The sequence below is a fragment of the Rhincodon typus genome, chromosome 37, assembly GCF_021869965.1.
Source record: "Rhincodon typus isolate 14 chromosome 37, sRhiTyp1.1, whole genome shotgun sequence".
Classification (NCBI taxonomy): Eukaryota; Metazoa; Chordata; class Chondrichthyes; order Orectolobiformes; family Rhincodontidae; genus Rhincodon; species Rhincodon typus.
Window position 1 is genome coordinate 7,775,319 of NC_063368.1, and position 17,930 is coordinate 7,793,248.

Consider the following 17,930-nt stretch of genomic DNA (forward strand, 5'->3'; position numbering starts at 1 on the left):
GTGAACCCAGAGGTGAATTGAGGGCCACAGTTTCACTTTAGAATAAAAACGCAATACATCTGCACCAAAGTGCAGCCATGTCTGAATTCAAGGTATTAATGGGCTGCAATGAATCAGAATGCCATTTAAAAAAAGAAGTGAAATATAAATACTTTTGAAATCTTAATGCTGGTGTCCATAGTACCATATTTAGTCTGTTGCATTTTAGAGTATTGATAACAGGTTTGGTAGGTAAATATGGCTTATAACTATTTAATCTCAGATGGAAAATAAGCCCTTTTGCTGTAAAGTATCTTCAATGACAGTGTAACAGAAATCCTTACATGGATCAAGCAGTTAAGTCTTATATATTTTAAAAAAGTGCGTCATGATTTAGCTAAGACCCATACAGTTGTTTTCTGGTAGGTTTCTGTTCCAGAAAGTGGGAGCTCATTTGCGATATTTTTATGTAAAACAAATGTTACACTAACTGCTTTTATGGTCCCTCGCACCATGTTTGGGGCAAAGTTCAGGAGGAGGTATTTAAATACGTATTTGTCAGCTTCTTTAGCACATGCTGAAAAAGTTGTGGGTAATTTTAAAAAGTGAAATATTTATTGCAGTGGGGACTGAAGTCTAGTTGATCAGGATTCTCCGGAATTGAATGTGACCCGAAGTATTAATGAATATGAGGGATGAGCAGGAAGATGTGACAGCTGTATGAACAGTTTAAGCACCAGATGGCCCCCTCCATTGCCCATATTTCTGAAATGCATTGTATCTCAAACAAAAACCTTGTCCAGCTACTTCAGAGACTCCAATGTGAGGAAACTAGAGAAAGTGGATTATTCTGTTTTTAGAACAGATAGGAGTAACTTATAGGAGGCAATGACCTAGTGGTATTATTGCTATACTATTAATCCAGGAACTCCGCTAATGTTCTAGCAACGCAGGTTTGAACCCTGCCACGTGGAATTTGAGTTCAATTTTAAAAACTCTGGAATTAAGAATCTACTGATGACCATGAAACCATTGTCAAAAGTTGGAAAAATCCATCTGTCTGTCTATGCCCTACAGGGAGGGAAATCTGTTATCCATGTCTGGTCTGGTCTACATGTGACTCCAGACCCACAGCCATGTGGTTGACTCTCAGAGCTGCCCTGTGAAATGGCCTAGCAAGCCATTCAGTTATTTCAGTCACTATGAAGCCTCAACAAAGAAATGAAACCTCCTGCTGATTAACATGTACTGTCCTCCCTCTGCTGATGAATCAGTACATCTCCATTTTAAACAACACTTGGAGGAAGCACTGAGGGTGCCAACAGTGCAAATGTACTCCGGGTGGTGTATTTCAATGTCCATCACCAAGAGTGGCTCAGCAGCAGCACTACTGATCGAGCAGGTCAAGTCCTGAAGAGCATAGGTGCTAAACTGGGTCTGTGGCAGGTGGTGAGAGAACCAACAAGAGGGCAGAGCATACTTGACCTCATCCTTACCAATCCACTGGCTGCGGGTGCACCTATCCATGACTGTATCGGTAAGATCGATCACTGCATAGTCCTTGTGGAGACGAAGTCCCATCTTCTCATTGAGTAAAGTCTCCATCGTGTTGTGTGGCGCTATCATTGTGCTGAACGGGATAGATTTGAAATAGATCCAGCAACTCAAGACTCAGCATCCATGAGTCGCTGTGGCCATCACCAACAGTAGAATTGTACTCCAGCACAATCTGCAACCTCCTGGTCCAACATATCCCCCTCAACCATTAACATAAAGTCAGGGGATAAACCCTAGTTCAGTGTAGAGTATGGGTGAGCATGCCCTGAGCAGCACCAGACATACCTAAAAATGAGGCGTCAACCTAGTGAAGCTACTAATCAGGACTACTTGCATGCCAAACAGCATAAACAGCAGATCTAAGCAAACCCATAATGAACAGATCAGATCTAAGCTGTACTATGTCCAGTCCTGAATGATGGTGGACAATTAAACAACTCACTGGAGGAGGAGGGTCCACAAATATCTCCATCCTCAATGATAAAAATGCCCAACACATCAGTGCAAACCATAAGACTGAAGCATTCGCAGCAATCTTCAGCCAGACGTGCTGAATGGATGATCCATCTTGACCTCCAATGGCCCCCAGCATTACAGATGCCAGTCTTCAGCCAATTCTATTCGCTCCACATGATATCAAGAAAAAAGTTGGAGGCATTGGATATTGCAATGGCTGTGGACCCTGACAACATTCCAGCAATAGTACTGAAAACCTATGCTCCAGAACTTCCTGCTCTCCTAGCCCAGCTATTCCAGTATAGTACAACCACACGGGCATCTCCCCGACAATATCAAAAAACGCCGAGTTATGTCCTATACACAAGCAGGACACATCCAACCGGGTCAGTTACTGCGTCCTCAGTCTACTCTCGGTCATCAATAAAGTGATGGAAGTTGTTGCCGACATGTTATCAAGCAATACCTGCTCCGCAATGCCTGGTTTGGGTTCCACCATGTTCTCTCAGCACCCAACCTCATTACAGCCTTGGTTTAAACATGGATAAAAGAGCTGAATTCCAGTGCTGAGTTGAGAGTGACAGTCCTTGACGTCAAGGCCGCGTTTGACCAAGTGTGGCATCAAGGAGCCCTTGCAAAACTGAAATCAGTGGGTATCTTGGGGACAAAAATACTGCCAGTTGGAATCATACTTGGCACGTAGGAAGATTGGTTGTGGTTGTTAGTCATCTCGGCTCCAGGACATCTCTGCGGGAGTTTCTCGGAGTAGTGTCCAAGGCTCAATGATCTTGAGCTGTTTAATCAGTGGCCCTCCCTCCATCATAAGTAGTAGGAATGTTCATCAATTACAGTTTTAGCACCATTTGTGACTCCTCATGTACTGAAGCAGTCCATGTTTAAATACAAGAAGATCTGGACAATATCCAGGCTTGACTGACAAGTGGTAAGTAGCATTTGTACCACACAGATGCCAGGTAATGACCATTTCCAATAAGAGACAGTGTGCTCCTTGACAGTCAATAGTGTGACCATCACTGAATCTTTCACTATCAACATCTTTGGGATTACCCTGGACCAGAAACTCACCTGGTCATGCCATATAATACACTGGCAACAAGAGCAGGTCAGACGCTAGGAATATTGTGGAAAGCAACTCATCTGACTCCCCGTAGCCTATCCACAATTTACAAGGCACAAGTGCATCAGGAACGTGTTGGAATACTCCCCTTTTGCTTGGATAGGTGTAGTTCCAACAATACTCAAAGCTCAACACCATATCCAGAACAAAGCAGCCTGCTTGACTGGCACCACATCCACAAGCATCCACTCCTTTACCACGGATGCTTAGTAGAATGTGTACTATCCAAGAGATGCACTACAGAAATTCATCAAGGCTCCTTAGACATCACCTTACAAACCCACAACCACTTCCACCTAGAGGGTCAAAAGCAACAGATACCGGGAACACCACCACCTGCAAGTTCTCCTCCCAAGCACTTTCCATCCTGACGGGAAATACATTTCCATTCCTTCAGTGTCACTGGGTCAAAATCCTGTAATTCCCTCCCTAAGGACATTTGTGGTTCTGTCTACAGCACTTGGATTGCAGCAGTTCAAGAAGGCAGCTCACCACCTCCTTCTCAAAGGCAGCTAGGGATGGGCAATTAATGCTGGCCAGCCAGCGACACTCATGTCCCGTGAGTGTATCAAAAAATGAAGTGGCACTATAGCACTTGCTCTTCAGGTCAAAATTATGTAACTCCAACTTAATATTTAGTGTACATAGACTACATGAACTAGGGTGTTTCAAGGGTATGGATCATCATCATCATCTTGAGGATAATTAGGAATGGGCAGTAAGCGTAAAAACACAGGAACAGGCCATTCAGTATTTAAATGGTTAATCCTTTATCTCGACTCCTTATTCCTACTTTCTCTTCATACAGCTTGATGCCTTTAATAGCTCTTAAAAAAAATCTCTTCTTTGATTGCACTCAATGATCTAGCCTCTCAGCCATCTGTAGTGGTGAATTCCACAGGTTGACCACCCTCGGAAGATTATTTTTTTTCCCTCATCTCCGTCCTAAGTTGTCTACCCCATGTTTGGATTGTGACCACAGGTTCTAGACTCCCCCCAACCAGGGGAAGTAACCTCCACTGCATTTAGTGTCTTACCCTATTGAATTTCAATGATATCCTCTCTCATTCTAAACTCGTGAGTGCAGGCCGAGTCAAACCTATCTCTCCTTATTCAATAGTCCTGGTGAGCCTGTGCTTCACACTCTTTATAGCAAGTATATTCTCTTATGGAAGGGAGACCAGAACTATGCAGAATACTCCAGGTGTGGTCATTTTTTATAATAGATTCTAGTGTTTCCACCTCCCCTACTGAGTTAGACTACCTGATCTGTTTCTTCTCTTCCTCCTGTATTTAAATACTGAGATTACACTAGCCATCCTCCAATCTGTAGGAACTGCTCCGAAATCTCTAGAATTTTGCAATGTGACTACCATTACATCCACTATTTTAGGAGTTACCTTCAGTGCTCTGAGATTTAGATTATCAGGCTCTGGTGACTTGTCAGCCTTTTAACCCTGTTTAATTTCTCTAGAACCTTTTTTTATTTTTACTAATACTAATTTTCTTCAATTCCACCCTCTCACTGGACCCTTGGTTCCTTACCCTTTCTGGGCAGTTATCAGTATCCTCAATCGTGAGGATAGAACCCAAACTCGTGGTCATTCTTTTCAAACCAGTCTTTGATGTTTTCTGGTTTTGTAGCTGATGGTTTCTTAATGGAGTGAGATGATGGCTGCCTTCAGCTCTTTCCAGATATCCTCTGCTCCATTAAAATGAGTTCTTTTGGAGATTTTGGTGATTTATGTTGGAAATGGCTAGTCTGCTTGACCCTTGAAGCTACTCAACATTGAACTTTTTTCTGAACTTTCTTCATCTTCAGTTGCTTCTGGTGGCATTTGATGGATATAGAGGAGCAGATAAGCTGGTGGTCTGTCCAGTGCACGTTAATAGAAGCTTTTATATCAGTTTTGTTTTATATTCTGGGCAAATTTACTGTTATATCCTACTTTCCCCTCTTGCTCAATCATTTTTCCTCTTGCTGAATCCTAAACCGTTCCCATATCTCAGGCTTGCTGCTTTTTCTGGTTGATATATATTCTCTGTTTGGATCTAATGCTATCTCTGCTTTTGTAAGCTAATAGTTGAGCCACTTCCTGTTTTTATGCTAGATAGAAATGAATAATTATTGTAATTCATGCATAAATACTGACTTTGATGGACAACAGTTCAGATATTTGATTTAATTTGGTTTATTATTGTCACATGTATGGAGATACAGCAAACGAGACAAATCCTACCTTACATAAGTACCTCAGGGTAATAGAACAGAATGTCGAATAAAGTGTTACAGCTACAAAGGTGTAGAGAAAGATCAACTCTAATATGAGAGGTCTGTTCATAAGCCTGATAACAGCAGGGAAGAAGCTGTTATTGAATCTTTTGGTACCTGCTTTCAAACTGTGATGCATCTGCATGGGATAATTTCTAGGTTGATCTGTGAAACTTGGTAAAAGTCATTGAGGACATGCCGGAATTCTTTTAGTCCTCTGAGGAAATAGAGGTATTGGTATGCTTTCTTGACGGTAGTGTCAATGTGCAAGGACCAGGATAGATTGTTGGTGATATTTACTCCTAGGAACTTCAAGCTCTTGACCACCTCCACCACAGCACCACTGACATAAATGGGGTCTTGTTCCACTCCACTTCCTGAAGTTGATAATCAGCTCCCTTCATTTTGATGACATTGAGGGAGAGACTGTGTTTGCATCATGCCACTAAGCTGTCTATCTCCTTACTGTACTCTGCCTCGTCATTGTCTGAGATCTGACCCACTACGGTGATGTCATCAGCAAATTTGTAAATGGAGTTAGAGCCGAATTTAGTCTCTCAGTTGTGAGTGTATAAGGAGTATGGTAAGTTGAAAGCTGAAATTGAGCTTGATATTAAAACCCACTTCCCATTTTACAATTCTCAGACTGAAATAACACTTGATAACCCTCAACTCCTCCTTTGGTTATGATGTGCTGGCACAATAAAGGAGTTGCAGCCTGGGGCAGATCAGTCATTTTCTTATTGAATGGCAGGGCAAGCTTGAGGGCTCAAGTGGACTGTTTCTGCTCTTGTGTTCTAATGTTACCCTGCCTATTGTTGTCTCAAACAAATACATGTGGAATTACATAATTGAGAATGCAACCGGTGTTTAACTAGTTTATGGCTTAATCATTTTTCTTCATTTCTTGAATGAATTCCATATTTAATAACATGCACTGTACACATGTCTGCAAGTATAAATCACAGTAGAAACTCTACAGCTATAAAGTTTTTAGAAATTTCAATGCACTTTCATTGAATGTGAGAACTTGAGAATGTGAAGTCAGCAGCAACTCTGCTTTTATTGTATTCTTAATAGTTTAGTGATGTATAAGATGTCAATCTCTAAGTGTTACTAACTTGTGATGCACACCCATATCTTCTGTTTTGGATGTAACCTGAGTATTCAAGGTTGCAGGGGTCATTCTAAACCTTTAAGTAGCTATTGTAGCTGGTGGACAGATTTAAAATTAGAGCAGAGTGTACTAGAGATTAATTCCATATAATTGCTACAGTGGACATTGGGATCAAATATCTGCTGAGAGGAAGCTTTGAAGCTGAGCTTTTCTTTGTCAGACTAGAATGTTAAATGAATTGCTTGTATTCCATTAACAGAGAGCAGCCTCAGCCAGGCCACCACCCAGAGACATCCCATCGCAGCTCCAGCAGAGTCACCAGCTGCTAAGAAAGCACCGCCTAATAGCAACCAGGTGGGTACAACACATATCAATATACATCATATCACCAGTTATAGCCCACTGCAATCTTTCTTGTCTCTGCTGGCCAGATACAGATGGTGAAATAGTAAAGTATCCCTTTGGGTAGAATGTGGGTATTGTTTGTGCGGGAGAATAATTTACCTGATCATCACATTGTTCCTTTTTTTAATAGTCTTAGATTATCTTGTTACACTTGACCATTCAACCTCTACAGAATATTGTTGTTTGTCAGGAAGTTAAAATTCAAATTCAGTGGAAAATTTAATGTTTTCATGAGCAAATCTGCCTTTTTAATAAAACTACAAAGAAGCTTGGCAGAAAGAATTAAAAGCCAAATTTTTAATTTTACTTAAAGTATATATTTTAGGGGCTAGTTTCTAGCATTAAAATTAGGAATGCCTCCATATAGAATTTGAGGCAACAAAAGTGACAAGACCTTCCACAAGTGCCCAAAGAAATGTACTGGGAGGAAAAACATGTGTGTCTATTATGTTGTATGTCCACATCTTTGCCCTGACCAGAGAGTGGTGTAAAGCAATGAGGGATCTTGTTTAAGACAAGAAATGCACGCTTGGGTGGAGACAGGGGAAAGTGATTATTTCTTTTTGTGCATTCTCTAAATAAACTGGAAAGATTTTCTAAATAAAACACTGCTCACTCATTAGCACAGCATAATGTGGCTGGATTCAGTCTTCAAAAAGAGATACCATCAAAGGTTTTCAGAAACCTTCACCTGAGTGGAACTTTTTGATGGGATGCAACAATGCTTCACTCTTCCAACAGCCCTAAATTTCGCATCCGGGTAACTCATCGTTCAGCGCTTCACTGCGCAGAAATGGAAGTTGTTCAGTCGGTCAAGGTTCGTTTCCAGAACTTGTAAGCCTTTTCCAGTTTCTAATACAGATTCTCTTCATTACAGCACTAAAGTTTTTCCAGTTCCTCTAGAGAATACATACATGAAATCAATGTGTCTTCCCTGTTTGGTTTTTCTCTCATCAGATATCTCCATAGTTGAAAAGTCTAGCAGCTAAAAAAAAATTAGAATTGCTTTTTTAAAGCTGAAAGCAAACTTGTGTCTTTCTACAGTCCATTGTTATAAAGTGTAATGCCATGGTTTGTAATGTGTGAAAGCGATTGGTTAATAAGGTGTGCACTATTGAATGTTGGCACACCTCAGCAGAAACATTAATAACGAACGCCACCTGCTGGGTTATTTTGTTTATTTTTTAAAATGTAAAGAATTATATCAAAACATTACATATTACTCCGCAATTCACAGCTGTCCGAAAAAACTGTGTCTCACTCCCCACTCTACACCTATGGCATTTTCGATGGCAACACATTGCTAAGTTTTGAGGACCAAATGACAGCGGAACAAATTGCCAACAACGAACTTTTAGATGGAGCCAGGCGGCATGTTACTGTGACTGAGGAGGATCTTATTGGACTTGAGGAGGAGCGCAATGAGAAGAACACCCGCAAGCAGACAGATTGGGCAGTGAATATCCTTAAACAATGGCTTATTGAAAAAGGCAGAGTTGAAAATTTTGAAATTATGCCAGTGGAAGAACTTAATAGTATTTTGAGAGAATTTTATGGCACTGTGAGGAATCATGATGGTAACACCTATAGCATTTCTAGTTACAAGTCCATCCGGGCAGGTTTAAACAGGCACCTTAAGATGCCTCCTCACAGCCGGCAGATCTGCCTGATGCAGGATAAGGAGTTCAGTAGTGCCAATAATGTGTTTCTGGGTGTGCTTAAGATACTCAGAAAGCAAGGAAAGGATGAAACAAACCACCATCCCCCTATCAACGCAGCTGACCTTCGAAAGATCAGAACATCTGGTGTCCTGGGACTTCACACACCCCTTGCACTTGTGAACAAAGTCTGGTTTGACCTGCAGTTACACTTTGCAAAGCGTGGACGGGAAATCCTTCGGGACCTCCCTCCAGATGCTTTTGTTGTTAAGCGTGATCCCAATGGACGACGTTATGCAATGCTGAAGTATACGGGGAAAAGTAGAAGTCGAGAAGACCCTTTGAAATTGGGCCGGATGTATGATATGCCAGGAGATGTAAACTGCCCAGTCACTTCCCTTGAACTTTATATATCCAAGTTGCCACCAGATCCTCCTGCTTTCTACCTTCACCCTCTAAAATTAACACCAGAACAGTTAAGAGAACAATCTGTCTGGTATAAAAGGGAGCCAATGGGAGTAAATTATCTTGGAAGCATGATGCCTAGAATCAGCATCGCTGCCAGGCTGTCCCAGAGGTACACCAACCATTCTCTCAGAACTACAACTGTTCGTCTCCTGTGTGATGCTGGCCTTGGAGCACGGGAGATCATGGCACTCACTGGCCACCGTTCAGAATCAAGTATCAGAAACTACTGGGGAGCTGCAGAATTTCAGTACCGGGCCTGGTCAGACATGTTAGACAATGCAGGATTCAACTATATTTACACAACTCCAAGCTCTGTATCACATGAATCACAACCAGCTACTTCATCTTCTACAGTGACTTTAAATCACAACACTGTTTCCGGAAAAAACGCTGGGCTCATCTTGCAGAACTATGTCATAAAGCAGGAACGGCTAAAATGAACTACTTGTGCAGTGAATGACTCGATAAGCTACATAAAAAGTTAAAAAAATTAGTTATATATTAAAAGGAAATCTAATTCTAAAATGAAAAGCTATGAGGTATGATAGCATTAAGACTTCAGTATTATATTGAACAAGACTTTTGGGTCAGTAAAAAAGTATAGTTCTTTTATCAATAGCATTTGGCTATTTTAAAAAATTGGAAGTTTCATTTTTGTGATCAGTGCCGTGATAGTTCCCTCCTTGGCTCAAAGATATGTTTTGCTGACTGTTAAACCTAGATCTGGAAATGTAGCACGTAAGCTTTGCTGTCCCTCTAGAGCAATTGAAATGCTGAACCTCTTTTGCAGCATGTTTGAGATTATCAATTCAGGATGGATGCAGCTGCAGTAAAACCTGTATTTTTATTACAGAACTTCTGAAAAAAATAACCAAAATCAGGCAGCAATATCTGTGACCCAAAATTGCACTGATTAATATCAGCCCCTGGATGGTGCTTGTTTCACAATGCTGGTTGCATGCAGAGGTCTGTGACGCACAAAAAAATTGGTTTCAAACGTGGCCAGTGCTGTCTTGTCTTGGCATCTCAACAAGGCCTTTAGTTAATTGCATTCCCTGTTGGAGAGGGAGGCATCTGAATTAGATTGCTATTTGATAATTTTTTTCCACCATAAGGCTTGCGTAGGAGATGTTTCAGGGACTTCCATGAATTGGGAGCAAATATGCCCTTGAAACAAATTGGGAGTCACTTTACAGATAGAATCATGGTTCTGTCAGTGAATGTTCAATATAAGAAATACATCTTTCCAAATATATTTATTTTTCCCCTCCGCTGTTTCAGTCTCTTCAGTGGGGGTATTTTCAAAGAATGACCTTTTATTGCAAAAATATTTTGCACTGTTATTGCCAAAAGTCAAAAATTAATATATTTTAACTTCAGCACATTAGGTGATGTAATTTTATAGGGATTCAGAGGCAGAGAAGCTATTGTTTATGTGAATCTTTGAAAATGGTGGCATGCATTGACATGGCTGCTTTTGTAAATAAAAGGAGATTCTTGACTTTATTATTGGTGCTGAGTGAAAAGAAAGCAAATTATGCAAAATCTAAATCACTAGTTCAGTCTCAGCTAGATACAGTATTATGTAATTCTGGGTCTCCTTAGAGGGTGAGAAAGCGATTTGTCAGAATTGTACCTAGGATGGTGGGAATTCACTTTTTTTTTTAAAAAAAAAAAGCCCTGCATTTGTATAGCACTTTACATGACCGCCAGACATCACAAAGCACTTTACAGCTGAAGTGCAATAACTGTTGTAATGTTTAAAAAAAGCAGTTAGGATTTGCTGACTGCAAATTATTTTGTTGATGTTCATTGAGGATGACTGCTGGCCACAATCCCAAAAATAACACTATCTCTTCTCTTTGAGTTAGTGCATTGGATCTTTGACATTTACCAGAGCAGGAAGATGAACCCTCAGTTTAATCCTCTTCTAAAGGACAGCATCTCCAACAGTGCAGTGTACCCTTAGTTCTGTACTACAATGGCATGTCAGCCTTTAATTTTTTTATGCTCAAATCCTGGAGTGGAGCTGAACCTGGAACTTTTTTGATTCAGAAAAACAATTGTGCTACCAACAAATCCAGAGTAGATACAAACAGAGCACAGCGAGTTAGAGATTTTAATAGAAGTGCTCAAAACTGGGTCTGGATGGAATGAATAAATTAGAATTTTTTTCCATTTGGGAAATGAGTCAGTGACCAAAGATGAGAGAATTTAGCAAAAGAATCGGATTTCTTTTAAATTGATTTATGATCTGGAAAATACTGCCCTTAAAAAGGGTAGTGGCAGCAGATTCAAAAGTAACTTTCAAAAGGGAATTGGATAAATATTTGGAAGTAGATAATTTGCAATGCTGTGGGGAAAATGGGACATGAAAAGTTTCAAAAAACTGCCCAAGCTTTGAGACCCCTCCCTTTTGGGGTGCATTCTGCACTTCAAATTAAGTGGGTTTCGTTGTGGATTCAGTATTGGATGTAACTCCAATGCTACAATCTCATGGACTAAGGGTGATGTTTGAGAGGGCAGGAATTAAGAATTTCCATATCTGCAATCAAAATCATGCTCGAAAATGAAAAATCAATCACTCAAAATTGCCAATTAGCTGAACTGAAATATTTAGGTTTTAAAATGTATAAGTCTTCAAAGTTAATCTTTTGAGACTGTGACAATGTGTATCTTTTTAATGTAGCAAATAAATCCTAGTTTTATAATATCTAAATTAACTTATACTTTTTTTATTTTAAACCAGACAACTTAATTTAAATCATGAGTAGAGTATCTGTTTCGTTTGGACTTAGTTCTGGGTCAGAGGCTAATCTAGAATGCACCACTGGTTACAGTACACAACCTCTGCCAGTGCAAGCTGCAGTTAGATTTCAATGGTTTGCAAACAGAATCAACTCATAAATTGCATAATACACAACATAAACTAAAGGCCACAAATAAAACCTGTTTAGGTGTCATCTGATCCAGTGCACTGGTTAACCAATGTAAGCGTGGTACTGTTGTTTTGCAGTGTGAGCAATAATTGCTCACTTGCAGGTTTCACTGTTGCTGCCTGTAGTGTTCTTTTTAATTCCTCTTTAAATGTGTTTTAATATATTTTTAAGCTGGCAACAATTGATCACTGCCCCTGCATCTTTTCTGGTGAAACAATGAGCATTAGCCTTTTTTAAAAATGAAAACTGGTGGCATCTCCCTTGCCTTTTGTTTCACCCTAGTGGAATTTATTTCCTTAATCATTCAAAAACTCTTCCACACTTCAATTAATTTCTAGCATTTGGCACCTAATTATCCACACAAAGGTCAGCTTGTCAAGTCAGTAGAAGATACTTGATGCTTTAAGAGGAAATGGTAGATGTATTGGATTTGGAATTAACAAGGTACCATAAAAATTATTGCAGAAAATAAAAGGTCATGTTGTGGAAGGAGGCACACATTGGCTAGCTAACAGGAATCTGAATTGGCACAACTGGATCACTTCCCTAGTTGGCAAGATAAAGCAAGTGGTGTGCCATAGGAATCTGTGCTGGAGCCTCAACTTCTTATAATTTTGAAAAATTACTTTGAAAGGGCAGGGGGTCTGGTTGCTAACTCTATTGATGCTACAGAGTTAAGTAGAAATGCAAGTTGTGAAGAGGACATAATAGGGCTACAAAGAGATTATAGTGGGCAAATATGTGGCAAATGGAGTATAATGTTAGAAAAACTGAAATTTCTCATTTTGGCAGGAGAATGAAAAGGAAACAAATTATCAAAAGTGAGTGTGCAGAGGAATCTGAATGCTCTAGTGCATGAATTGTGAAAAGTTAGCAATGCAGCAAGTATTTAGGAAAGCTAATAGAATGTTATTTGTGATGAAAATTAAACATAAATATAGGGAAGTTATGCTTCATTTATAAAGGGCATTGGTGAGACCACACATGCAGTACTATGTATATAATTGGTCTAGGTTTGAAAGGTTTATTAAACTAATATTTGAAATGGGTGAGTTTGAAGATTTAGAGAGTTTTAAGCACTTATCCACTGTCTTTTAGATGAATCAATAATAACATAAGTAGAAGCAGGAGTAGCCCGTTCGGGGTCTCAAGTCTGTGCTGCCTTTCAACATGATCATGGCTGACATGCCTCAGGCCTTAACTCCTCTTTCCTGCCAGCTCAGTGTACCTGTCAACTCCCTGATATATCAAAAATCTATGTATCGCTTCTTTTTAAGTACTTTCAGTGACCTAGAGAATTTCATACATTCACTACTCTCTAAAAGAAGAAATTCCTTCACACCTCAGTTTTAAATTAATGTCCTTTCTTCTAGAACGATGCTTCCTAGTTTGAGATTTTTTCACCAATGGAACCATCATCTCAACAACTTCTGTGTCAAGACTTTCGGATCAAAAAGATAATCCCTAATTCCTTAAACACTGAATAAAGACCTAACCTAACTAGCCATTCTTGATAAGTCAACTTTATTCATCCCCAGAAATCAGCCTGGTGAATCTCTTTCACACAGTCTGCAATGCCAGTATATACATATATATTTTGTTAGATACAGACACTAAAAGTACACAGTACTCTGGGTGTAACCTCCCCAACTACTGTACAATTGTAACAAGACTTCCCTTGTTTTTAAACTGAACCACCCCCCCGCCCCACCCCAAGCAATTTTGCTTACTGTATCTGCATGCAGAGGAACACCCAAATCCTTCTGTGCTGTATTTCTTTGGAGGGTCTATTTCAATAATAGTCATTTTCTAATTTTTCCTTCCAAATTGCATGACTTTGTAATTCCCTGCATATTTCCTTGTAGAAAATATAAACCAAAAGAACTGCGGATGCTGTAAATCAGGACCAAAAACAAAGCTGCTGGAAAAGCTCAGCAGGTCTGGCAGCATATGTGAAGGAGAAAACAGTTAACGTTTCGGGTCCGGTGACCCTTCCTCAGAACTGTTCTGAGGAAGGGTCATTGGACCCGAAACATTAACTCTGTTTTCTCTTTCACAGATGCTGCCAGATCTGCTGAGCTTTTCCAGCAACTTTGTTTTTGGTCCTATATTTCATTGTGGGTTCCTTTTTTGTCCTTACTGTAGCATGACCTCCCATCTAACTTTTTTGATTTGTCAGCAAATTTGGATATATCACAGTCTGCCCCTCCTCCAAGTCACTAATATAGATAGTAGATAATTGAAGCCCTTGGACTGACCCTTGTACTACTCGAGAATTGCATCTTTCAAACATGAAAAATAACCATTAATCCTGGCACTATCTTCATGTTAACCAATCCGCAATCTATGCTGATACATTGCCCACAATACCACAAGTTCCTATCTTGTGCAATAACCTTGTCTTCAACTGTCTTCTGAAAGTCCAAATATTCTACATCAAGTTACTGGTTCCCCTTTATCAATTCTCCTTTTTATATCCTTGGGCTGTAGCAAATTTTACAAACATGATTTCCTTTCTAAAAAACCACGTTGACTGTTAGTTGCCATAACCGTCCCTAAATGCCCTGCTATCTCTTCCTTAATAATGGTCTCTAGCTTTTTTCCCCCAGTCATAGATGTTAGGCTCATTGGCTTATAGTTTCCAGTTCTCTTTCTCCCTCCCTCCCTTCTTGAACAGGAGTGTTGAATTGGTAGTTTTCCAATCTGCTAGAACCCATTCAGAATTCATTTGAGTTCTAGAACATTTCAACCAATGCCTCCACTGTCTTTGCAGCTACAGTCGGATCTGCTATAATGAGATAGTTGTATTTCTGCACAACATCACGTTATAGAAAATCACGCTATAGAAATATCAGGGCCTATGGGAAAAGTGAGGTTAGGGGCAGACCACCAAAAAAATCACTCTCTCATCACTCAAAAGCCTAACACAATGGATAGTGCAGTTTGAATAAATGTTTAATTCATATTTAATAAAAGTAAATTTAACACCTTATCTTGAAAAAAATGTCAAGATGATTTGATGGGGGAGGAGGTTTTGAGGTTGCTCTGTTGTTAATGTAGGTGCTGAGAGTCATCATGTCACCTTCAGGTGCAGTTGTGGTTGCAGGGTTAGGGTGAAAAATAGTTAATCCAGAAGTGGCTGGCTGTGGTTCATTTGTCTTGGCTGTTTCTTGGGGGTTGGCTTTAAAAAAAAGACATCCAGTTTTTGCTGCTTTGCCCTTTTTTCTTCTTTCATGAGAAAGCTGTTCATAAGGTGCTAAATAAGATCACATTCCCTGAACTGCTACCCTGCTGCATTCTGTATTGCAATCGTTGTCCTCTAAGAGCTGCGACTGCTTCTCAATTTCCCTCAGGATAGAAGACAAAACAGAAGTGGAAGGCTGTTGTGCTCCAACCTGGACTACTTCATCTTCATGTCCAGTTTGTACTTCCCCTTCAGCAACAAGTTGTTGTAGATAAGCTGTAGAGAGGTCTTCACGATGGAACTCCAGCAGCTCTTACTGACATTACCCCAGGCCTTCACAATAATGTCAGTTGTATTCTTGATGTTAAAGCTCTTCCAAAATTGAAGAACACTGTCCTTATCCCCCTCAGTGGCTGCAATCAGCCTCTTAAATGTGCATCCTAATAATAAACTTTAAAAGCTGCTATTGCACGCTGGTCCATGGGTTGAAGGAGAGAGGTTGTGTTTGGGGATAGAAATAGCACTTTGTTTTCAGAAAGCTCACCAGTGGTGGGGGGTGGCATGGGGCATTGTCTAGGAAGAGGAGAATCTTGAAATCCAAATGTCTTTTTCCTGGAATACTTTCTAAAAGCATCTTCCAAAACATCAACAATAAGGTAGAAAAAAAATTGCCCTGTCATCCAGCCTCTTCTGCTTAACCTAGAGTAGACTTAAGGTAACCTTCCAAGGCTCATTGGCTGACAATGGTACACCACCACAGCCTTAAGCTTTAAGCCTCCACTGGCAGTGGCACCCAGCAGTACAGTCATTACAATCCTTTGCCACCTTTAAAGCCTGGAGTACGTACTTCATTCACAGAAATGTAGGTTCTTGATGGTATTCACTTCCAATATAAACCTGATGGAATCACGTTATATCCAACACAAGTTTACGTTTTAGAAATACCATTCCCCTATTCGTCAGTCATGTTATAGCCGATTTTGTTGCCAGAACATGCATTATAGCAGAACCGACCATACTTCCCTTAAGGGATGGAGGCCATCATGTCCTGGTGATGTGTCTGCTTTTAGTCCCATTAGTTTTGTAAAATACTTTGTCCCTTTTGTTACAAAATCTTTCCTCCCTTTAGTACTTTGCTACCTGTTACCTTTAGGGTGCTTATAGTGTTCTCCACTGAAGGCTGATGTAAAATATTGGTTTAAATTACCTGCCATTTGCCTGATCCTCATTAAATTCTCCAGTTGCATCCTCCAACAGCCACTCACTTGCTTTACCACCTCCCTTTTTTAAATACCTATAGAAGCTCAAATGTCTTTGTATTTCTTGCCAAATTGCTTTGAGTACCTCCACAACAGACCACAACAAGAAGACACAACACGGTCAGACACACTAGTCACCCTATCATACGTCAAAAATGTATCAGAGATGACCACAAGACTACACAGACAGCTACTGACCAACGTAAAGGATCCCATACCTACTTCAGACCTTCACTCCAACCTTGACAAATGGATCCAAGAGATGAGGAAGTCCTTGAAGAGATGGTTACTCACTGCTTTATGGAAGTCTCAGCTTCAGGCAATGCCACCTGCTCACTAAGCCAATTACAAACTAATGTAATATACAAAATACCATGCAAGGACTGTGAGAAATATTACGTAGGCCAAACTAGAAGAAAACTGACAATAAGGATACACGAACACCAGCTAGCCACCTAGAGACACGACCAATTCTTACTGGTCTTAATACACATGGACAAAGAACGACATGAATTTGACTGGGACGACACATCCATAATAGCAGAAGCCAAACAGAGACATGCTAGGGAATTCCTGGAGACCTGGCATTCCAACCAGAACTCCATCAACATACACATTGAACTGGATCTGATATACAAACCACTGAGAAACAGAAATGGAAGTGATGCTAACCACCCCAGCAAACTGAGGCATCTAAATTAGTAAGCGGGACAGAACACCAATGCTTCACCAGAGGCGCACTGACGATGTAACCTAGCAAGGTTCGGCAAACACACTGGTTCGGCGAGCAAGTCTACAACCTATTCCACAACCCAAGCTACACATCTTCTCAAAAACTTGAGTTAATGTTTTTGATCCTCGCTGCAACTCTTCTTTGGATATGGAAGGGGCTGGAAAACGATGGCTTTCATGCTGTTGCAAGAAGAAGCAGCTGGAACAAAAGACACAAATATAGATGCAAATAGGTCACCTGTGTTAAGAACAAACCCACGCAGGCAAGGAACCGGGGGAGGAAGGGAATGTTAATAAAAATGGAGGTCATTGCGCACGTTTTGAAGTTGTTAAACTCAATATTGAGTCCTGACCGCTAAAACATGGCTAAATGGGGAATGAACTGCTATTCAGTCAAGCTCAATGCAAGCTGAAAGAAGTAGTGCAGTAGGCCTCAAAGAGAAATGTTGGCTTAAGAGCAAACTGCTGTATTGAAATGGTGGGCAACCAGGAGGTTGGAGTCATTCTCGGACAGCACAGGTGTTCCACAACGCAGTCTATTTTGCCTTGCCATTGTAGAGGAGACTGCATTGTGAGCAGCAAATACAATAGATTGAAAGCGGTACAATTAGACTGCTTCACCTAGAAGGTGTTTAGGATCTCGGACAGTGAGAAGGGAGGAGGTAAAGGAGCAAGTCACACTATCTGCAGTTGTATGGGATGATGCTCTTCCTTTCTTGTGGCAAAAGCATGAAGCTGTTATTTACCAGATCCCTTCAGTTCTGAA

General features: G+C 40.3%; 1 protein-coding gene across 2 annotated transcripts in view; it reads left to right on the plus strand.

Moving 5' to 3' along the window:
* The window catches only part of LOC109916227 (activating transcription factor 7-interacting protein 1-like), a 104,838-nt gene that overhangs the window by 62,212 nt on the left and 24,696 nt on the right, over positions 1 to 17,930 (plus strand). For both annotated transcript variants that reach the window (XM_048617310.1, XM_048617309.1), the window contains one exon: positions 6,779 to 6,873. In XM_048617310.1, the coding sequence (XP_048473267.1) occupies positions 6,779 to 6,873 (95 nt within the window). The remainder of the gene's footprint in view (positions 1 to 6,778; positions 6,874 to 17,930) is intronic.